The sequence below is a fragment of the Microcaecilia unicolor genome, chromosome 9 (assembly GCF_901765095.1).
Source record: "Microcaecilia unicolor chromosome 9, aMicUni1.1, whole genome shotgun sequence".
In the NCBI taxonomy this organism is placed as follows: domain Eukaryota; kingdom Metazoa; phylum Chordata; class Amphibia; order Gymnophiona; family Siphonopidae; genus Microcaecilia; species Microcaecilia unicolor.
The window spans coordinates 174,874,728-174,898,203 of record NC_044039.1 but is presented as its reverse complement, the minus strand read 5'-3'; the positions used below and the strand labels follow the sequence as shown (position 1 = coordinate 174,898,203).

Sequence of the window (23,476 nt, the reverse complement as noted above, 5' to 3'; positions counted from 1 at the left end):
AGCTAGTGTGTAAATTAAACAAAGGTCTTTATGGATTAAAGCAAAGTGCAAAATGTTGGAATGAAAAATTGCATGAAATATTGACAAATTTAGGATTTAAGCAAGGTGAAGCAGATAAATGTTTGTACACTAGGTGCACAAATGGACAATATGCATACATTTTAGCTTTTGTTGATGATCTGCTCATTGCAAGCAAAAGTGAGCAAGAGTACAAGGACATTGTAAAATGTTTAAACCTGAATGTTGAGATAAAAGAACTGGGTAATGTGTCATACTATCTTGGTATAGAAATTGAGAAACAAAATGATGGTTCTTATCTTCTAAGCCAGAAGCAGAAAATAAATGAGCTTATTGAAAGTTTAGGTATGCAAGATGCCCAAGTTGTAAGCACTCCCATGATCACTGATTTTCTGAAGGATGAAACAGTAAGAGAACCTTTACCAGATAACATCCAATATAGATCAGCCATAGGTAAGCTTTTATATCTAGCTACCACATACAGGGCTGATATAGCAAATGCAGTAGGAATTTTGAGCAGAAGGGTCAGCTCACCTACCAAATCAGATTGGACTGCAGTTAAAAGGATGGTAAGGTATTTAAAGGGTACCATTGATTGTAAATTAAAGATTTCAGCCAATAGTAATCCAAAACTAATATGTTACTGTGATTCAGATTGGGCAGGGGATCATTCTGATTATAAATCCACAAGTGGATATGTGTTTATGTATGGAAATGTACAAATTTCATGGGCCAGTCATAAACAAAGTATTGTGAGTTTGTCTTCTATAGAAGCTGAATACGTGGCCGTATCGGAAGCGTGCAGAGAACTGATGTGGATTGAAAAACTTTTGCTGGATTTTGGAATAGCTGAAAAGAAACCAATCCAGATAATGGAAGATAATCAGAGCTGCATCCGACTGTCACAGAATGACAAGGTTCAGTCACGCACCAAGCACATCGCAACGAAATACCACAACGTGCGAGAGTTGGCGAAAGAAGGGGTCATCAGTCTACAATATTGTCACACCAGTGAGATGACAGCTGACATCATGATCAAACCGTTACCCAGAGAACATTTTGTGAATCTGCGTATAAAGCTTGGACTTTGTATGAATAAATAATTGCATGACAGTTATGCATGAGAAGGGGTTTGTTGGAATGTAATTGTATTTTACATGCATTGCCTGTCAGCTATTATTTCTCTGTGATTACTCTGTGACCTCTGATGTGAATTACTTAGAGAGGTCACACAGCTATGCAACTTCCTGTGGGGGTTAGATGCAGCAGATGCAGCACATGGAGCACATGGAGCTCATGATCTCTCCTAACCTGAGAGGATCTATGGTGGTGTGAGCATCCATTACCATCTAAGCACATGGAAGGAGCTGATAATACAAATGTATAGTAATATGTATATATAAGCCTGTCTGATTATAATCTAACTACAAACTGTGAGTAAACAGATGTTTTGTTACTTCAACTTTAAAGTGACTCAGCAGTGAATTATTCAGGGGTGAATGAGAGAGAGATGAAGAAAGAAATTAACATTTCTAAAGCTGAAGCTGTGTGTACTAAAATCTGCTAATTATTTACTACAAATAATCCAACAGGAACATAGGGGAAAGATGCTGCAGAGAGGGAGGGAAGATGTATGGGGGTAGAAGATGCTGCACGGGGGGGGGGGAGAAGGGAGATATGCAGCAAAGGGGTGGAGGGGTACGAAAGGGAGAAATCTTGCATATGAGGTGGAGGGGAGGGAGACATGCTGCATAGAGAGGGGCTAGGTAGCAAGAGAGGGAGAAATATTGAATATAGGAGTGGGGAGGAGGGGAAATGGTACATGAGGGAGGGAGAAATGTTGGACATAGGGGTGGAGGAAAGGGAGAAATGTTAGACATAGGATGGAGGGGAGGGTGAAATGTTGGACATGATGGTGGAGAGGAGGAGGGGAGAGATGCTGCTTTGGAAGGGGAGAGAGATGTTGTATCCAGAACACAAGGGAGGAGGAGAGAGAGAGAGATGTTGGATATGGGGGTGGATGAGAAGGAGGGAGAGGTACACAGGAGGTGGTGAGGAGAGAAAGAGGGAAAATGCTGGACCATGGGGGAGAGGGCAGGAGGGAAGAGAGAAGGGACAGGAAAATGTCAGGCTACAAAGGTGGAGAGGGGAAGAAGAGGGATCAGATGTTAGCTAGAAGTGTGGAGGGAGGAAGACAGTGGGAATAGTGGAATCCTGTGGGAGAGGCCAGGAGGGTGAGGAGGGAGTGGCAAGGAAATGAATGAGAGGATAGTGATTCTCCGAGGACAAGCAGGCTGAATAATTCTCACAAGTGGATCAACGATCCATGTCAGCCTGGAAACCGACATAATCCATTTCAAAAAAACTTTGCTAGAGCCTTCTAAAGCACATCCCGCGCCCGACTGCTCATGTGCGGAGTGCCTTCCCGCCCACTGCATGACCACGTTCCTCAGTTTTTCTTCCAGGACAAGGAGTGGCAGGTTTCTCTTGTTGCTCTATTTTCGCCCGGGAACGAGCCTTCATGTGCCTTCGCACTGTTTTTGTGAGTTTTTACCACTTTTTTGTTTCTTATTTAAAAAAATATATATTTTTTTTTCCTCGTATTTTCTTAGTTTTTTTCTGACCCATTTTTAAGTTTCCTTTATTTTATTTGCGGCCATGTTAGGCTGCTAGGTCGGGTCTCTTCTCTTTTTGTGCCCTTTTTCTTTGGCACCATCGAGTTTAATTTCACCGAAGCCGTCTTTCCTTCCATGTCATAAGACTCCCAGTGGCTTCAAATGCTGTACTCTGTGCAGCTGGACCATCTCAGGTACTGAAACACATATTCGTGGTGTATACAGTGCCTTGGGCCCGACCATAGTGCCCTTTGTCTTCGTATGAAGAAAAGGACTCAATTTGCTCGAGAAGCCCAACGAGAGAAACCTTTTGTGGCTCGGTCTGGTCCTTTGACATTGGCATCGGCATCAAGGCTGGTGCCATTGATGTTGGCATCGAGGGAAGCATCGACGTCGAGGTAGGGATGGCTGCTGAGAGACCAAGACACACTGGGAGCAGCGAGGCATCAAGTGGGTCTCCACCTGCCTCGAGACCTCCTGCTATGCAGGCCTCCCGGGACCGTCCATCGTCGGACTCGACCCCGAGGCATTGTGGGGATTCGACGTCATCCTCATCGACACCGAGGAGCCTCGGTGAGGTGCATCGAGTGAAGGCTATGAAGCACCACCACTGTTCTCCATCGACACATGGTACCAGGAGCTCCGGGGCGCCGAGGGATTCGGCCCCTAAGAAGCGTCATTGCTGGGAGAACCACTCCCCCTCCATTCAAGAGGTGTCAGCGCATCTGTCTCCCAGCAGTCAAGTTCCTGAAACCCGAGCCCCAGGCAGTTCTGCAACCAGCTGTTCCACCGGCCCTGCAGCCTTTCCTGATGGCAGCTCTCAAGCGGATCCAGGCCTTGCTTCCAGAGCTCCTGGAAGCACTGCTGCGACACACTGCATCGGTGTCGGAGGTGCTAGCGCCTACCATGCCATCTGTTTCAGCTATGTCTGGCCCTCCACCCGCAGTGAGGTCTCTGACTTAGGCGCTGCTTGCGGCTCCGTTGTCAGCTGCCATCCAGACCAGTTTCCCATCGACATCGATGGAGGAAGCTTCACTGCAGTCCATGCGGGAGTCGGCTCCTCGGCATCACCCTCGATACCATGGGTCTTCGGCATCAAGGCAGGTTTGGTCTCGGAAGGCATAAATTCTTGGCAAGGGGCACATACGACACTTTTGATGTAGCATTTAGGATCTCTGCTCAAGGTATAGCAATGCACAGAGACTCATGGCTGCGTGTTTCTGACCTGGACCATTCGATCCAGCAGAGGATAGTGCATGTTCCTTGCCAGGGGGATAATCTTTTCGGAGAGAAGGTAGAAGATCTAGTTGACCAGATCAAGAAGCATACAGATACTATGGCTTCTCTCTCCCGCCGGGCGCCTTCTGCTTCCACCTCCTCATCCCGGAGGTATTTTGGTGGGTCACGCAGTGCTCCCTATTCCTATTCTAAGCCTAGATACGCTCCAGTGTCTCGCCAGCATCTTCAAGCTCAGCTCCAGCACACTCGTTCTTGTCAACAGTGTGCTCCTAAGGCCCCTCTGGCTCCCCAGCAAAAGCAAGGGATGGGCTTTTGACTGGCTCCAGCAGAACATATCTGCTGTAAAAGTGTCCATGCTGGACAACTTGCCAGTTAGGGGGAGGTTAATGTTTTCTCACCAAAGGTGGCCTCTCATAACCTCCGACCGGTGGGTTCTTCAAATAGTCCGGTTAAGATACACCCTCAATCCGATCTCAAAACTTCCAAATTCCCCACCGAGAGCTCATTCATTCAGCTCTCAACACAAGCAGGTACTTGCAGAGGAACTGTCCACCCTATTGAAGGCCCATGTGGTTGAATCCGTTCCTCCAAGTTCCCAAGAAGGGCAGGGATTCTATTCCAGGTACTTCCGTGTGCAGAAGAAAACAGGGGGGATGCATCCCTTCCTAGACCTATTGGCCCTGAACAAATTCCTGGGCCAATTCTTCCCATGATTCAGGAAAACAATTGGCTATGCTCTCTGGACTTGAAGGATGCTTATACCGATGCTTATACTCATATCCTGCAAGAGAGCATTTTACATGGAGCAGACAAAGCCCTTCAGACAGTTCGCCCAGTTGTTTGTCTCTTTTGATCCCAACAGGAGAGGAGTTGCCATCGGTAAACACACCATTTCCAATTGGCTAGCAGATTGCATTTCCTTCTCTTATGCCCAAGCTGGGCTGACTCTAGAGGACCACGTCACGGCTCATAGTGTCAGAGCCATGGCTGCGTCAGTGGCCCGCTTGAAGTCAGCCTCCATTGAAGAGATTTGCAAAGCTGCGACGTGGTCTTCAGTCCACACATTCACATCTCATTACTACCTTGAGCAGGATACCTGATGTGACAGTCGGTTTGGGCAGTCAGTGTTGCATAATCTGTTTGGAGTATAGAATCCAACTCCACCTTCCTAGGCCAGTTTTATTCTGTACCAGGATGCACTCACAGCTAGTTTGTATATAGTTTCAGGTTAATCTATGTTATGTCCTCGCCGTTGTGAGGCCCAGTTGACCACTGTTTGTTGTTTTGGGTGAGCCTGGATGCTAGGGATTTCCCACTTGTGAGAATTATTAAGCCTGCTTGTCCTTGGAGAAAGCGAAGATACTTACCTGTAGCAGGTATTCTCTGAGGACGGCAGGCTGATTATTCTCACAAACCCGCCCACCTTCCCTTCGAGTTGTCTTCTTTTTCTTTCTCCTAACTGAACTGAGGAACGTGGTCGCGCGGTGGGTGAGAAGGCACTCCGCACATATGCAGTTGGGTGCGGGACGTGTTTTAGAAGTCTCTAGCAAAGTTTTTTGCTTTGGATTATGCCGATTCCCGGGCCGACGCAGATCGTCGACCCACTTGTGAGAATGATCAGCTTCTGTCCTTGGAGAATACCTAGTACAGGTAAGCATCTTCGCTTTTCAGAGGGTAGAAATATGGTAATGGGGAGTAGATTAAAGATGAAAGTGAATGTAGGGCTGGAGAAGGAGTGAGATGGGGAATGGGAGAGCTAGTACGTGAAAGAAGAAGATGGAAATTTGATAGGTAGTTGAAAAGTAAAAAGGAGGAGAAGAAGGGTAAGAGAGAGGCAGAAAAGAATGATCAATATGTCAGAGGCAGGAGTAGTGAGGGAACAGGCAGGAGAGAGGAGAAAAGACAAATAGATTGCAGCCACGTGAAGAAGAATTAGCAGACGACAGATAGGAAAGCAGAAAAGAGAAATTGGAACCAGCAAGATGGAAAAATAAAATGTCCAGACAACAAAGGTAGAAACAAAGCATTTTATTTTGAATGTTTTAATTGGAATATGTTAGCTTTTGGAAATGTGCATTGCAAATGTCTTTGTATTGTGTTCAGTAGAAAAGGAAATGCATTTCTGTTTTATGTCTCCAGTGTTGCAGTAATGCTAAATTTAACTTCTTGGGGTTCTCATTCAATTTTTGTCTAAATAGTTTTATTTCTAATTTGTGATACCTTGTTATGTATTTGGTGAGGGTCTGTTGGTGTGATAATAATGGCAGGTGGGAAATTGAAAGGGAGGCGGGGAGGGGGCCCTCCTTTATTTTCTGACCTGGGCCCAAGCAGGTCTAACACCAGTCCTGACCCTTGCTGTACAGCTGGTGAGGATCCCCAAGCATCCACAGCTAAGGACCTCCTCCAAAGACGGCTGCAGTTGGCACAGTATCCTTGAACCATCGACAACTAAGCATGTGTGGGGTGCAGGCATCAGTAGTTTAGGGTCATTGCTGTTGCCTGCCAAGCTTGGTAAAAGAGAGTTCTGGCCACTTTCAGAGAAAGTCTTCAGGTGACAGAGTTTGGGGATCCTCATTAGCTAAAGTATTTATATTTTGAGGTGGGGGTAGGGCAGAGCAGAGAAAAATTTGTGCCTACCCACTTTGGGCTCAGGCCCACCCAAAACTGGCTGTCTGGCTACGTCACTGCTCTTTAGCCTTTTTGTCATAGAGAAGTTGTCCCATCTCCTTTATCATTTCTCTCTACCTTTTCTAATTCACTATATCTTTTTCAGATTTGGTGACCAAAATTGCACACAGTATTCAAGGTGCGGTCACAGCGTAGAACAATACAAGGCCATCGTAATATTCTCAGTTTTGTTTTCCATTCCTTTCCTAATAATTCCTAACATTTTATTGGCTTTCTTAGTTGCCAAGTACACTGAGCAGAAGGTGTCAACGTATCATCAACGATGACGCCTAGATCCCTTTCCTGGTCGGTGACTCCTAATGTGGAACCTTGCATTGTGTAGCTATAGTTCGAGTTCATCTTTCCTACATGCATTACTTTGCACTTGCTCACATTAAGGGGCCCTTTTACTAAACTGCAGTAGGGCTACTGCGCGGCAAAACAGCACTACTGCAGGGTGTGCCTAGGCGCCCTGCGGTAGTTTTGTGTTTGCCACGCAGCGTTTCCCATGCCAAAAAATATTTCTGTATTTTGTATCACGGGGGCACGGTGTAGGCATGCCTGGTGGTAATCGGCCATCTCCGCGCACTGTCAGATTACCATCAGGTTAGGTTTACTGCCTACTAAATAGGTAGCGATAAGGGCTCAGACAGTAAATTGTTGTGTGCCTATATTTTTATTAGCACATGGCCACTTACGACTTCCATTTAAAATAATGAAAATTCCAGCTACTGTAATAAGTGCCCAGTCTCCTAGCTTTGTAAGGTCCTCTTGCAATTTATCACAGTCTTCTAATTTTTTGAATTTGATGATGATACAGAGCTATTCAATTACCTCACTTGTTATTCCCCTTTCTAGATCATGTATAAATATGTTAAAAAGTAGGTCCCAGCACAAACCCCTAGAGAGCTTCACTATTTACTCTTCTCCATTGAGAATATTGACCATTTTACCATTCCTCTCTGTTTTGTACCTTAACCAGTTCTTAATCCACAATAGGAGACTGTCTTTTATCCCATGACTTTCTAATTTCCTAATGAGTTCATGAGGTACTTTGTCAAATACCATCTGAAAATCGAGATACACAATATCAATCAGCTTACCTTTATCCATATGTTTATTCACCCCTTCAAAGAAATGTAGCAGATTGAAGAGGCAAGATTTCCCTTTGGTAAATCTATATTGGCTTTGTCCCGTTATCCATGCCTATGTATACGTGCAGTAATTTTGTTTTTTATAATAATCTGTACCATTTTGCTTGGCAAGGACATCGGGCCCACTGGTTTACAATTTTCCTGGTTACCTCTGGAACCATTTTTAAAAATTGGAGAAGGAGAAGAGAAGAGGAAGACAATTGATAGAGAAAATTTAATAGGGTTACAATAGAAGGTAACGTTTTGTATCTATTAAAATAAATATGGATGATCCCTCTTAAACAACAGCTATTTTTTTAGATCTGTCATCTAACTGAGGACATAAAAAATAATAATTCATGGCACACTTCTGCATGTGCGCTCAGCATCAGGACAGAGGGCTAGGTTTTCTAGAATGTCTAACACTGAAATATTTGTCTTTTTTTTTTTTTGCATTTGTTAATGTGCTAATCCTTCCCTTGTAAATGTGCAACATCAAGATATCTTTTAGTGAATCTCAACAACAAAAAGCATTAAAATTGAAGTTATAGTTTTTTTTCCCAGCAAAATGGTAACCATAAATGTTTTGTTCAATAGATGGTTTTTCAACTGATGGATAAACGAGAGCAGTTACAAGCAACTTGCACAAAGCTGAAAGACCTGATAAATGAACAGAAGAAAACTCTTGAGATATTCTCTGCCAAAAAGTAAGACCTGTGACTTTTTGTGCTAACTGGACTGTTTTGATGTAAATATTTTGGATATTGTGTATTATAATTAGGGATAGTGTTATGGAGTCAATATACAAAGTGATTTAACCGGCCAGAAGTGGCTCCTAACCAGTTAAATTGCTTGTTCAGGGCTAACCAGTCATTTTTCAGCATTTCTTAACTGGTTAGTGCTGCTGTAAATGACTGATTAGTGCTTAAAGCAAATCTGGCTATTTTGGGGGCATTCCAGGGGCAGAGTTGGCCCTTGGCCAGTTAAGTGCCAATCTTCAGCACTTAACCGACCAAGGTCACCACCTAAATAGGACTGTATAAAAGTCAATCCTATATTATGCGGTGCCCCATAGCTGGTCAAATGCTGAATATCACACTTAACTGGCTATGGTTTAGTAGGCTAATTTCTAGGCATAACGCTGGCACGGTCAGCAAAAGACTGATGCTGTTTGCTAAATATGGAACCCTATATTTGTAACTGGAACATTACTATGAACTGCTTTGATTTGGTTTATACCTAGAAGGGTGGTATATGTAATACTGTAAATGAATAAAAGACCAAAATAATTCTTTGTCTTTTTTTCTGTTAACTATTGTTTATATCTTTCAAATATTGGCTTCATTTTCTTTCTGTGTATCCTGTATTTGCTTAAATTCTTTGTAAGAAAACTTGTACAAATACAGTAGGCTAAACTGTTCATTAGGGGTGTGGACAGCCAAAAAAAAAACAGAGCCGGATTAACATTATATTGGGTACCAGGCAAACTTATATTGGTGGGCCCCCAACCTACTGTGGACCCTTCCCCAGATTTAATTCTTTTCTCACCACTGCTTTCTCCCCTCCCCCATCACCACCACAATCACATTTTACTTCTCCAGAAGTAGCAAGGAGAAGTGCAGAGTCTAGCTGTGGGTATGATAGCTTATGAGTGAGCATGGGGACTATGCAAGCACATACTTCGTACGGAGTGGCTTAATAGTTAGAGTTGCTAAGTTACCCAGTCCCAGGAAGAACATTCTGAGCCTGTCCTGGACTTTCCTGGTACATTATGGAACCTGAAGCACTTATTTCAATTCATGGTATCGGGGACTACAAATCGCACACTGAATTGGGATGTAAGTTTTAAAACAGGATTGGTTAGAATGTCTGGGTAATACAATAATAATGGGTGACTTCAATTACCCTGATATTGACTGGATAAATATAATGTCAGGGCATGCTAGGGAGTTAAAGTTCCCAGATGAAATTGACTGCTATATGGAGCAGCTGATTCAGGAACCAACAAGAGGGGGGAGTCCTTAGTGGAGTGCATGATCTGGTGCAGGAGGGTAACAGTGTTGGGGCTACTTGATAACAGTGATTATAACATAGCCATATCTGATATAATAACTGGAGTAAGTACACACAGAAAATTAAGAATGTTAGCATTTAACGTTTAAAAATGAGACTATGATAAAATGAGGAGAATGGTAAAAAAAAAGAAAAAAGAGGAGCAACTGCAAAGATCAAAAATTTACATCAGGCATGGATATTATTCAAAATTGCCACCCTGGAAGCCCAGACTAGATATATTCCATTTATTAAAAAAAGGTGGAGGGAAGGCCAAATGACAGCTGACATGGTTAAAAAGTGAGGTAAAGGAAGCTATTAAAGGTAAAAGAACATCCTTCAGAAAATGGAAGAAGGATTTGACTGAAGATAATAGGAAACAGCATAGGGAATTGCAAGTCAAATGCAAAGCGCTGATAAGGAAGGCAAAGGAAACCTTTGAAAATAAGAATGTGTTGGAAGCAAAAACACATAGGCCCCAATTCTCAGAAGCAAATGTGGATGCTAGAGGCCATTAGTTCTGGACTAACACCCGTATTTGCTCATGCGAAATGCTCAAAGCCAGTGAGCGCGTGAAACAATGAGAGCTCTCTGGCTCTGAATGCTAATTGCATGCAAATGCATACTAAAAAGGGCCATCAGTATTCCTCCCCAGTGCTCAGCAGGCAGCGCTCCAAGCAAGGGCACTGCTCCCATGGCAAACCCTATGCGAGCTCAGAGCTGGTGTTAGGGATTGTCAGGGCATTGGGGAGAAATGGAGAGACCCTGTTTAGCATGCATTTGCATGCTTTGCAGGACCTCCAGGTCCCCCACTCCCCCCAAACATGTAAGGGCCTGGAGGTCTGGTAGACTCCCAGACCCCTCACCCCTTCAAATGCATAAACACCCCCCCCCCCCCACCACCACCACCAAAATACATGAAAACCTGGTGGTCTAGGCCTGACCTCCTACCCATCCGAGGGCTAGCCTGGTGATCTAGCAGTGGGCCTGCCCCCCCAAATCCCCTCATAACTTAAAGTAGGAGGAGGGACTAGCACTCCCTCCCTCCTGCTGTCGGTGCTGCCTCTAAATGGTAGTGCCCTGTCAGGTGCATGCTGGCTGTGAGGTGGGAGACTGTGTGAGAAACACATGTAAAGGGAGGGTGTCCATAAGAGGCAGAGAAGAAGGAGGAGTGAACAGAAGGGCAAAAGAGGTGGGGAACCGGTATGCCATGACTGTGAAAACACAGTTTAAGGGCTGGGAAAAAATGAATAAAAGGAACCTGATTGTGCATGCTCAGTGCCTGCACAAACTGCACATGCTCCCCCAAGGCTGTAGGGATGGTGATGTCTCTGATCCAAGATGGCAGTGTCCATGATGTCACTTCCAGTTTTCACTACTCGCTGCCATCTTGGATTTGTGAGATTCATGGGAACCACCATCTTGCAAAAGGGGTGTGGCCTGGCCAGAGTTATGATGTCACTTTTGGTGGCATCACCAGAAGGGATGGAATTTAGGGAAGACTTACGACATAATTTCCGGTGACAGTGGGGCAGGGCAGGAGGGGTGAGACTTGGTTGGAAAGTAGGTGGGATTTGAGCAGACCCTTGATTCTGATTTGCTGATGTATTGGGTCACATAACCAGAAGTGGGCATGGTTACCTGTCAAAATATGCAAATTTAGCTTTCATGAAAGGGGGTGAACCTTATTACCTATATTTGTTTTCATTTTAGAGTATCTCACGGATCGTGAATTTAAGTTACAAACGTCCACTTGTAGGAAATAAATTAAAAAAGGAAAATACTGACTTAATGAAATTTGCTGGAAAATTCTATTTTACTTGATGATTTTAATTTGCATGTTGATCAATATGAGAAAGATGTACTTGTCAGTGATTTTCTGTATATATTATCCTCTTATAGCCGGTCTTAAACTGTTGTTGAACCAACTCATGCAGCTGGGCACACCCTAGATCTAGTATTTGTCCATCATACTTTGTTATTAATTTTATCAGAGGATTAGTATTTCAGTTCAACCTGCAATTAGAAATTTGTCCTAAAAGGGAAGACTTGTAAAAGAGGTGACTTTTATGACTTGGGTGAATTTAAAAATCTTTGGTTGTCTGATCTTAAATTATGTTCAGCTATTCCATATCATCATGCTGATCAATCCATAGACTGGTGGGTTGTGTCCATCTACCAGCAGGTGGAGATAGAGAGCAATCCTTTTGCCTCCCTATATGTGGTCATGTGCTGCCGGAAACTCCTCAGTATGTTCTCTATCTCAGCAGGTGGTGGTCACACACAGCAGCAGCTCTGGCTAGGTCTCCAAGCCTAATTTTTAGGTTTTGTTGAGTACCTGGGGTTGAGGGCTCTTCTTGAGCAAGTGCAAACCTGGTGGCGCCAGGTCCCTCCTTTTCTCCCCCCTCCCGCTGGCTCCGTAAAAAAAAAAACAAAACAATTTTGGACGTCCTTAAAGGCGTTTATTTCGACGTTTATTTAAACGTTTATTGCAGCTACTCACTGGGACACCAGGTCGTTACAGCTCGGAGCGAGAAGCAGGTAATTTTTACCTTTTTATAGCGGGCAGGGGGTTCCCCGATCGATCTCCACGTGGCCTATGGCGTCGGAGGGCGAGGGCGCGAAGAATCGCTCCCCGGACCGCGTGTGCGCTTCTAGCGGGGATGCAGGGGTCTTAAAATCTGATTCGCCCTTGTTGGGTGTCAGTTCGGAGGCCGGTCAGTGTCCTGGGTCTTCCTCCGGTGCGGCGGTTTTTCCCGCCATAAACGCCCATCCCCCGCTACTCACCTCCGCCATCTTGGCCGGCCACTCTGCTCGGACGGCTTCTTCTTGGGCCGCCCTTGAGCTGGGAGACGTTAATGCCATGGCTGCCCTTGATTTGGGCGACGGCAAAAAAGCGGCTAAAGTTAAGCGCCGTTCTTCCCGCGCGGCTCCTTCGCGGAGTGTCGTTCCGGACGCCATCTTGGATGCGCAGCATGGTTCTCCCCCGCTCTTGCGAGCGCCGGTTGAGGGTGCGTCTTGGGCTGTGGCCCAGGCTGCTGAATTGCACAGTCTGGGGGGTTTCTCCCCCGAGTTTATTTTGCTGCTGCATCAGGCCTTCCTTATGCAAAACGCTGCCCCTTCTCCCTTGTCCGATAAAGGGGTTGAGGCCCCCGGAAGTAAACGCCCTCGGGTGGATTCCCAGGGCTTAGAGGACGCTGTTTCCTCTGATGTAGATGAGGGCAGCATATCTGAGTTCTCCCAACGGTCCTTTGGGGATTCCTTGGAGGAGACGGATTCCCGCTCGGATGGAGCGGATGACCCCTCTGCAGCACGGATCTTTCGCTCAGAGGATTTGCCCAACCTGTTAGTGCAGGCCATGAGCATTTTGAAGATTTCCTCTCCAGAGGACGTCTCTCCCTCAGCCCCTGTTGGCTCCGCCATTATGCTGGGGACGAAGCGCCCGCCTAGAACCTTCCACGTGCATGATGCCATGCACACCTTAATTTCGGCTCAATGGGATGTCCCTGAAGCGAGCCTTAAAGTGGCTAGGGCTATGTCCCGCCTCTATCCTTTGCCTGAAAGTGAACGTGAGGCCTATCTGTGGCCTACCGTGGATTCTTTAATCACTGCGGTGACTAAGAAAACGGCGTTGCCGGTGGAAGGTGGCACGGCCCTAAAGGACGCCCAAGACAGAAGATTGGAGGCGGCCTTAAGGTCGTCCTTCGAGGCGGCTGCCTTAAGTTTGCAGGCCTCAGTTTGCGGCTCCTATGTGGCCAGGGCGTGCCTGACGATTGTGCAGCGGGCTTCCCCCTCGGATCCTTCCTTGAGGGCTGATTGGCCGGCCCTGGAATCGGGCTTGGCTTATTTGGCAGACTTACTGTATGATGTCTTGAGAGCCTCGGCTAAAGGTATGGCTCAGACAGTCTCTGCGCGGCGGTGGCTTTGGCTGAAACATTGTTCTGCTGACCACGCCTCTAAGTCCCGCCTGGCTAAGTTGCCTTTTAAAGGCAAGCTGCTCTTTGGGGTTGAGCTGGACAAAATTGTGACCGATCTCGGCACGTCTAAGGGCAAGAGGTTACCAGAGGTCAGGGCTCGGGCCAGTGCTCGCCCCGGTATATCCAGAGGACGGTTTCAGGAAGCCCGTCGGTACCGCCCGGGCAAGTCGGGCTCCTCTGCCCCCTCTTCCTTCAAGAGGAACTTCTCCCCCAAGCAGCATTCCTTTCGCAGAGACCGCCGTCCCGGAGGTGCGCCCTCCGGTCCTCCCCCAGGGTCTCGTACCCAATGACGGGGTCCTGGTCCATGGCCCAGTGCAGATTGGAGGACGCCTGTCCTCATTTCCGGGCGAGTGGACCAGAGTAACTTCAGATGCTTGGGTGCTGGAAGTCATCAGAGACGGCTACAAGCTAGAGTTCTGCTGACCCTTAAGAGACGGGTTTGTACTCTCTCCCTGCAAGTCTCCGGTCAAAGCTGTGGCAGTGCAGCGGACCTTGGACAATCTGATCCGCCTGGGTGTGGTCATTCCGGTGCCAGAAAATCAGCTTGGCAAGGGACGTTACTCCATTTACTTTGTGGTACCAAAGAAAGGAGGTTCTGTACGGCCTATCCTCGACCTCAAAGGGGTCAATAGGGCCTTGAAGGTTCGGCACTTTTGCATGGAGACTCTCCGCTCTGTTATAGCGGCAGTGAAGGCAGGGGAGTTCCTGGCATCCTTGGACATCAAGGAAGCGTACTTGCATATTCCCATCTGGCCTCCTCATCAACGCTTTCTGCGTTTTGCAGTCCTGGGCCGACACTTCCAGTTCAGAGCCCTCCCGTTCGGGTTGGCTACGGCTCCGCGGACCTTCTCCAAAGTAATGGTGGTCATCGCGGCCTTCCTGCGGAAGGAAGGAGTACAAGTCCATCCTTATCTGGACGACTGGTTGATCCGAGCCCCCTCTTATGCAGAGTGCGGCAAAGCTGTGGACCGGGTGATTGCTCTTTTGAGCTCCCTGGGGTGGATCATCAACTGGGAGAAAAGCCAGCTGTGCCCGACTCAGTCCCTGGAGTATCTGGGAGTTCGATTCGACACCCAAGTGGGCAGAGTGTTCCTGCCGGACAATCGGATTGTCAAACTTCAGGCTCAGGTGGACCAGTTCCTAGTATCCTCTCCGCTTCGGGCATGGGACTATGTGCAGCTGTTGGGCTCTATGACGGCCACGATGGAAGTAGTGCCCTGGGCCAGGGCTCATATGAGACCACTACAACACTCTCTGCTGCAGCGCTGGACTCCGGTGTCGGAGGATTATGCTGTGCGCCTTCCCTTGGACCCAGCAGTGCGCAAGGCGCTGAGCTGGTGGCTGAAGACAGGCAAGTTGTCTGCAGGGATGCCTCTTGTGACCCCGGAGTGGATTGTCGTCACGACGGACGCCTCTTTGACAGGCTGGGGAGCCCACTGCTTGGGAAGGACAGCGCAGGGGCTCTGGTCTCCTGCAGAGGCAAAGTGGTCTATCAACCTCCTGGAACTCAGAGCCATTCGGTTGGCGCTTTTGGAGTTCCTCCCGGTAGTGGCGTTGAAGCCAGTACGGGTCCTGTCGGACAATGCCACGGCCGTGGCCTATGTCAACCGCCAGGGAGGTTACAAGAGCGCCCCTCTAGCCAAGGAAGCCATGAATCTATGCCAGTGGGCGGAAGCGAATCTGGAACAGCTGTCAGCTGCCCACATTGCTGGAGTCATGAATGTCAAGGCGGACTTTCTCAGTCGCCATACCTTGGATCCCAGAGAGTGGCAGTTATCGGCGCAGGCGTTCTTGGACATCACGAAGCGCTGGGGCCAGCCGAGCCTAGATCTGATGGCGTCATCGGCCAATTGCCAAGTGCCGCGCTTTTTCAGCAGAGGACGGGACCCTCGATCTCTGGGAGTAGATGCTCTTCTCCAACAGTGGCCGACACAAGAGCTTCTCTATGTGTTCCCGCCCTGGCCCATGTTGGGCAGGGTACTAGACCGGGTGGCAAAGCATCCGGGCCGAATAATCCTGGTGGGTCCGGACTGGCCCAGACGTCCCTGGTATGCGGATTTGATCAGGCTCTCAGTGGACGACCCTCTGCGGCTGCCAGTGGAGCAGGGCCTGTTGCATCAGGGTCCCGTGGTGATGGAAGATCCCTCCCCCTTTGGTCTTACGGCCTGGCTATTGAGCGGCAGCGTCTGAGGAAGAAGGGCTTCTCAGACAAGGTCATCGCCACTATGCTGAGAGCGAGGAAGCGCTCTACTTCTACTGCTTACGCCAGGGTTTGGCGTACCTTTGCAGTGTGGTGTGAAGCAGGCTCACTTTCTCCCTTCACTGCTTCAATTTCTTCAGTGCTGGCGTTCCTGCAAGAAGGTCTGGAGAAAGGCCTGTCGCTCAGTTCCCTTAAAGTCCAGGTAGCGGCTCTGGCTTGCTTCAGGGGCCGCCTGAAGGGTGCTTCCCTGGCTTCGCAGCCAGATGTGGTACGTTTTCTCAAGGGAGTTAATCACCTGTGCCCTCCTCTGCACTCAGTGGTGCCTGCGTGGAATCTCAACCTGGTGCTAAGAGCCTTGCAGAAGCCGCCTTTTGAACCCTTGTCGAGGGCATCTCTGAAAGACCTGCCGTTGAAAGCAGTCTTTTTGGTGGCTATCACTTCAGCCAGAAGAGTTTCCGAGCTCCAGGCGCTCTCATGTCGAGAGCCTTTTCTGCAGTTCACTGAGGCAGGAGTGACTATTCGCACAGTGCCTTCCTTCCTACCCAAGATTGTTTCTCGCTTCCATGTGAATCAGCAGCTCTGTCTCCCTTCCTTTCGTAGGGAGGACTACCCAGAGGAATACTCTGCTCTCAGAATTCCAGAGCTCTTTGACCGGTTGCAGGGAGCCCAGATTTTCACCAAGTTGGACCTGCGGGGGGCCTACAACTTGGTCCGTATCCGGGAGGGGGACGAGTGGAAGACCGCTTTTAATACTCATGAGGGACATTTTGAATATCGAGTGATGCCCTTTGGCCTATGCAACGCCCCTGCAGTGTTCCAAAGATTCATCAACTTCGCGCTCCAGGACTTGTTGAATTCCACAGTGATTGTCTACCTGGATGACATCTTGATTTTCTCCAGGGATCCCGCGGAGCATGTGAGCCATGTTCGTACCGTGCTGCAGCGTCTACGGCAATACCGGTTGTTTGCAAAACTCAGTAAATCCTCATTTCATCAGCGGTCTCTGCCCTTTTTGGGACACATTCTGTTACCCGGGGGGTTGCGGATGGATCCCGATAAACTCCGCGCTATCCGGGAGTGGCCTCAACCGCTGGGACTGAAAGCGCTACAACGGTTCCTGGGATTCGCGAATTACTATCGTCAATTTATTCCTCATTATTCGCAACTGACAGCTCCGTTGACTGCGCTCACTAAGAAACATGCGAATGTCCGGGACTGGCCACCAGAGGCGCAAGCCGCATTCCGTCAAGTAAAGGAGGCTTTTGACTCTGCCTCTATCCTGTTGGCCCCGGATCCTGATAAACCATTTATCGTGGAGGTGGACGCTTCCGCCTTGGGCGCAGGAGCTGTCCTCTCTCAAGTTAACGCCAAGGTCCGACGTCAACCCTGCTCCTTTTTCTCCCGTAAATTCTCCCCAGCGGAACACAATTATACGGTGGGGGATAGAGAACTTCTAGCATTGAAATTGGCCCTGCAAGAATGGAGACATTTGCTGGAGGGGGCCGAGCACCGGTTTACGGTGATTACTGATCACAAGAATCTTTTGTATCTACAAGAAGCCCAACGACTCAATCCTTGACAGGCTCGTTGGTCATTATTCTTTGCAAGGTTTCATTTTCAACTGGTATTCCGGGCTGCGGCCCAAAATACCCCTGCGGACTCTCTCTCCAGAGCCTTTGAGGTTCCGGAGGAGATTGAAGAGATTCATCCTATGTTGGACCCTAACTGCCTTAGTGCGCCCTCGGGGGGGGGGGGGGGTCGTCCCGGTGAAGGAGCTGGTACCTCCCTCGGATCGGGGAAGAGTAATGCAGTGGGGACATTCCTCTGTGTGGGCCGGACATTTTGGGTACCAAAAGACCCTCCGTTTAATTTCTCGACAGTACAGGTGGCCTCAGATGAGGCGAGATATCCTTCAGTTTGTCACGACTTGCCCTGTCTGCGCCCGGACAAAGTCAGTAATCGGGCACCCCGTGGGAGACCTGCAACCGTTGCCTGTGCCGACAGCTCCCTGGAGGGAGTTGTCGATGGATTTCATCACCGATCTTCCCAGCTCCCAGGGACACACCGTGATCTGGGTCGTGGTTGACCGTTTCTCCCGGATGGCGCATTTCGTTCCCCTGCCAGGGCTTCCATCGGCGGCATCCTTAGCCCAACAGTTCATTCAGCACATCTTCCGGCTTCATGGGCTGCCCACCAGAATCATCAGCGATCGTGGAACCCAATTTACTTCCCGATTCTGGAGAGCCTTGTGTGCGGCTCTGGGGGTTGCGACCCACTTCTCGTCAGCCTACCATCCCCAGACCAACGGGATGGTCGAACGGATTAACCAAACATTGAAGGGGTTCTTGCGGGCCTTTGTCAATAAGCGGCAAGATAACTGGGCCTCCCTGCTTCCGTGGGTTGAGTTTGCCTACAACCACAGTGACCATTCTGCCTCTGGGCACTCTCCTTTCTTCTTGGTGTATGGACAACATCCACGGCTTCCGGCACCGTTTCCCGCTGACACGTCTACACCCATGGTTTCTCAGACCTTAGCCGATCTACAGAAGGTCTGGGAGATAGCCCGTGTACAACTACAACGAGTGGCCGCCAAGTATAAGGCCTTCGCGGATCGCCTCCGACGCCCTGCACCGGTGCTGCAGCCAGGACAAAGGGTGTGATTAAGTATGAAATACCTAAGACTGCGGGTCCCCTCTCGGAGACTGGGGCCACGGTACATTGGGCCCTTTACCATCCAATCTCGGATTGGAGCAGTGACATACCGGTTGCGGCTACCGAGTACGTTACGGGTGCATAATGCTTTCCATGTTTCTCTGTTGAAAAATTTCCAGGGGTCCAACAGAATCAGGAGACTGTCGTTCCAGAGGCGGACCCGATCCGGAATATGAAGTTGAGGACATTCTGGATTCCAAGAGACGGCGGGGAAAGCTGTACTACCTGCTATCTTGGAAGCATTTCGGTCCCGAAGACAACTCCTGGGAACCAGCGACTAACGTACATGCTCCGGACCTGGTAAGAGCCTTCCAGGCACGTTTTCCTCGCAAACCCGGCCCCGGTGGAGGGGGGGCATCCGGGGGGGGGGATACTGTCGCGTCCCGCGATCCTACCTGCTCCTCCGTCGCGGGAGGCGAGTGTTGGCGTCCTCCATGGCGCGGGATGGAGGGCCAAGGGCTCTGGTGTGGGGGCGGGCGCTGCCGCGGGAGTTACGGGTCGGGCCGAGACCGGCGAAGGCGACCACCGGGTTCTATCTCGCCGGTGGTGGGAGCGAGGGCCGCGCCGGCCAAGATGGTGGCGCTAGCACGCTTGGGCCGGCGTCTCCCTCGCTCCAGAGCCAGAGGTCCTGGAGCTCCGCCTACGCTGCGCCGGATTGGAGGGCCGAGGCCATGGCTCCGCCTGGGAGACCGGGCCGCCCCAATCCGAAGAGCTCTGTCGAGGCACGAGGTCGGATTGGTGGATCGCTCCCTCGTGGGCGGGGCGGTTAGGGGGCTCGATATTTAAAGACTGAGTTCACGCTGGCACGTTGCTTCAGGTTCCCTTACCGAAACCGCTCCGTAGTTCCGTGTGATACTGTTTGCTAGCCGCCTATTCAGAGACTTGCTGGGAACTTGAATACTGTTTGCTAGCCGCCTATCCAGAGACTTGCTTGGAACTTGAATACTGTTTGCTAGCCGCCTATCCAGAGACTTGCTTGGAACTTGAATACTGTTTGCTAGCCGCCTATCCAGAGACTTGCTTGGAACTTGAATACTGTTTGCTAACCGCCTATCCAGAGACTTGCTTGGAACTTGAATACTGTTTGCTAGCCGTCTATCCAGAGACTTGCGTGACCCTGACTACTGGGGTTAGTACCCACACTCCTTGACTCCAGCCAGGTCAGTCCGCGACCCCGCGGTTCCAGCAGTCCCGCTGACCGCCTGCAGCTGGGGGCTCAACCTCTGGTGAACGGCGGTCGCCGCGGGTGAAGATTCGGGGTTGTGTGGCTGTCCCCTGAGGTCCTTCGGGCCTTGTGGGACCTAAGGGCTCACTGACACTTTTCTCGGAAACAAATGCATACCTTATTTAACAAGCTTTTTCTGTTGGATAAGAATTGGATATACTGAATGATGCTTTATTCTCCAACTGATGGTTTTATTTTATTTTTATGTTTATTTTATGTTACCTATTATATATTTTTAGGATTTTGTTTTTTGTGTTCTTTATGATTGTTTTATATGTTAGGTTATTGAATTATGACTGTTAGCCACTCAGGTTTATAGATAGGTAGGATATAAGTTTTGTTTTACAGAAAAATTAATACAAATAATTATAAAATCAATGCACTTTATTTTTATGACTGAAGTCATACCTGTGAAGCTTACATAAATCTGTGTACATTTTTTGTTTTAGGAAAGATCTCGAATTGAAATTGTTGGTCTTGGAAGAAAATTTTAGCAATCTCAAAATGGCTCAAGAGGCAAAAATAGCTAAGGTAAGAAATATAGCTGTTCTTGTGCAGGAGTAAAACTGCATTTTAAGGGTTAGAAAAATGGTAATAAACCTTGTTTGACTTGGTACCTTTTAGGCATATCAAGTGAACCCTCAGAAGAGGAACCCTTCAGCTAGTTAGGTTTTCAGGATAGCCACAATGAATATGCATGAAATAAATTCGTATATGTTGGCTATCTAATGTATGCAAATTTATCTCATATACATTCATTGTGAATATCCTGAAAACCTGACTGGCTATAGAGTTTCCAAGCACTGCTTTGGGTTCATGGGAGGTCTGGGAAGCCTTGATCAAAAATCAGGGCATTTAGAGAATAATTTATAAGGGACCATCTAGTTTTAGGTGATAAGAATACCAATAAATGGTAGTATTTTAGTAATTTACATGTGTATGTGCGCATATGTATGTAAAACTGAAATATCACAATTTACAACAGTTTCACATGGGGCTTTAGCCTCTATTTGTTCTCTAGAGGCCTAAAATAATTTAGTGCAGTGGCCTGAGAACCAGGAGGAACCAGGTTTGATTCTCACTGCAACTCCTTGTGACTCTGGGCAAGTCACTTAACCCTCCATTGCCACAGGTACAAAATAAGAACATGTATATAATATGTGAACTGCTTTGTAATTTGCATTATTTTCCCCAGTATCATCGGCATATCCTTGAGCACGCCATTTCCGGTTTAGCGCTATTCGCTTCCGTGCACTTTGGCGGATTTTTTTTGGCGCCTTTTCTTGTTTATAGTGCGGTTTTTTTCAAGGCATATTTTTTCAACTGCATCACAAGCAGTGCGTACGGTGCTTCTGACGGTACTTTTTTTTTTTTAAACAGTCTTTCTAAAGGTCAGTATCGCAAGTAACTTTTATATTTTAGTCTTTTTCATGATTTATTCCTCTGTTTCATTATATTTTTTGGTTGTATGCAAGCTTTCATCCTTCCATTTTTTTTAATTACCAGATTAAACTCGAAGAAGTAAAGAGAGAAATATGGCTAGCGAAAGCACAGGTGGAAGAAAAATGGCTAAAGGTGTAAAGAGAGGTGACAAGACCTTATTCAGATAAGTTAGGGAAAGGAGAAAAGCTAGGAGTGGACTTGTAAAACATTTATAAACAACTTGAAAATCTAAAAGTGGACAAAGCTTTTGGGCCAGATGAGATACATTCCAGGACACTGAGGGAGCTCAGAGAAATCCTGGTGGGACCTCTTAAGGGTTTATTTAATAGATCTTTAGAGATGGGAAAGAACATAAGAATAACCATACTGGGTCAGACCGTTGGTCCATCTAGTCTAGCATCCTGTTTCCAACAGTGGCCAATCCAGGTCACAAATACCTGGCAGAAACCAAAATAGTAGCACTATTCCATGCTACCAATCAGGTCAAGCAGTGGCTTTCCCATGTCTGTCTCAATAGCAGACTATGGACTTTTCCTCCAGGAACTTGTCTGAACCTTTTTTTAAAGCCAAGTAAGTTAACCACTATTACCACATCCTCTAGCAAAGAGTTTCATACCTTAACTATTCGTTGAGTGAAACAATATTTCTTCCTATTTGTTTTAAAAGCATTTTCATGTAACTTCATCAAGTGTCCCCTAGTCTGTACCTTTTGAAAGAGTAAAAAATCAATTCACTTCTACTATTCTACACCACTCAAGATTTGTAGACCTCAAATCATATCCCCCCTCAGCCTTCTCTTTTCTAAGCCAGTAGTCTCCGGTCTTGGGGATTTACAACCAGCTGGTTGTATGGACATCTCAAGCCTACTCAGGCAGGGTTGCCCTTTCAGGCTCCCAGTTGGTCTGTTCTCACCTCCGATGCCAGCCTGTTTGGATGGGGAGCCAATTATCTCCAGCACTCTGCACAGGGCCACTGGTCGAGAGTGGAATTTTCCTGGTCCATCAACAGGTTGGAACTTCGAGCTGTCCAGAAAGCTCTACTAGCCTTTGCGCCACTTCTTCAAGGGAGGCTGGTGCGCATGCCACAGCTGTTTCTTACATCAACAGACAAGGAGGAACAAAGAGTGTATCTCTAGCCCAGGAGGCACGTCTTCTTTTTTAGCATGTAGAATTGAATAGTTCAATGATTTCAGCGTCTCACATAGTGAGTTCACTGAACTTGCAAGCGGATTTCCTCAGCAGAGTGTCTCTGGACCTGAGGGAGTGTGGCAACTGTCAAAGGTTGCATTTTGGCTCATTTCCACAGTGTGGCCTTACAGTTCTGGATCTCATGGCTTCCAGACTCAATGCGCAATTACACAGATTGTACAGCCACTTCAGAGAGAGAGACTCCCTAGGAATGGATGCACTGGTACAGCCTTGGCCGTCGAACAGCCTCCTTTACGTGCTTCCTCCGTGGCTTCTCGTGGGAAGGACATTGCACAGGATTGCACGTCATCCTGGGAAGTTCATTCTTGCCCAGACTGGCCAAGACGTCCTTGGTATGTGTACCTCATCTGTCTTCAGATCGCTCCTCGGTTGACTCTTCCTCCACAGATGGACAAACATTAAGGTCCAGTACTTATGGAGGATCCCTCCCAATTTGGTCTTATGGTCTGGCTCTTGAGAGGGCGCAATTGAGGAAGAAAGGTTACGTGGATGATGTTATTACTACCTTGCTGCAAGCCCAAAAGCGGTCCATTTCTTCTTCTTATTCTAGAGTGTGGAGAACTTTTGAGAGCTGGTCTGAACAGAGTGGTTTTTCTGCTTTTCGTGCTTCCTTGTCTCAAATTTTATCCTTTAGGAGGAATTCAAAAAAGGCTTGGCTCTCAATTCGGTCAACGTTCAGGTGGCAGCATTGGCGTGTCATAGAGGCAAGATACAGAATGTCTCATTGGCTGCTCAACCTGATATAGTTCGATTCCTCAAGTGAGTCACTCATCTGTGTCCCCCTCTCCACAATATTTGTCCTCAATGGAGTCCAAGTGGTTCTTAAGGCTCTTCAGTTGGCCCCCTGTGAGCCCCTTCGTTCAGCAACTATCAAAGATCTTACTTTAAAGGCAGTATTTCTAGTTGTCATTTTGTCGGCATGGAGAGTTTCAGATCTTCAAGCTCTCTCTTGCAGGGATCCTTTCCTCAGCTTTTCTGACTCGGGAC

The 23,476-nt window shown here is 47.8% G+C and overlaps 1 protein-coding gene across 1 annotated transcript in view; it reads left to right on the top strand.

The window, feature by feature from the left end:
- The window catches only part of LOC115477917 (myosin heavy chain, non-muscle-like), a 172,094-nt gene that overhangs the window by 40,119 nt on the left and 108,499 nt on the right, over positions 1–23,476 (top strand). Inside the window, exons 7-8 of the mRNA XM_030215053.1 lie at positions 8,270–8,379; positions 20,288–20,369. Of these exons, the coding sequence (XP_030070913.1) occupies positions 8,270–8,379; positions 20,288–20,369 (192 nt within the window). The remainder of the gene's footprint in view (positions 1–8,269; positions 8,380–20,287; positions 20,370–23,476) is intronic.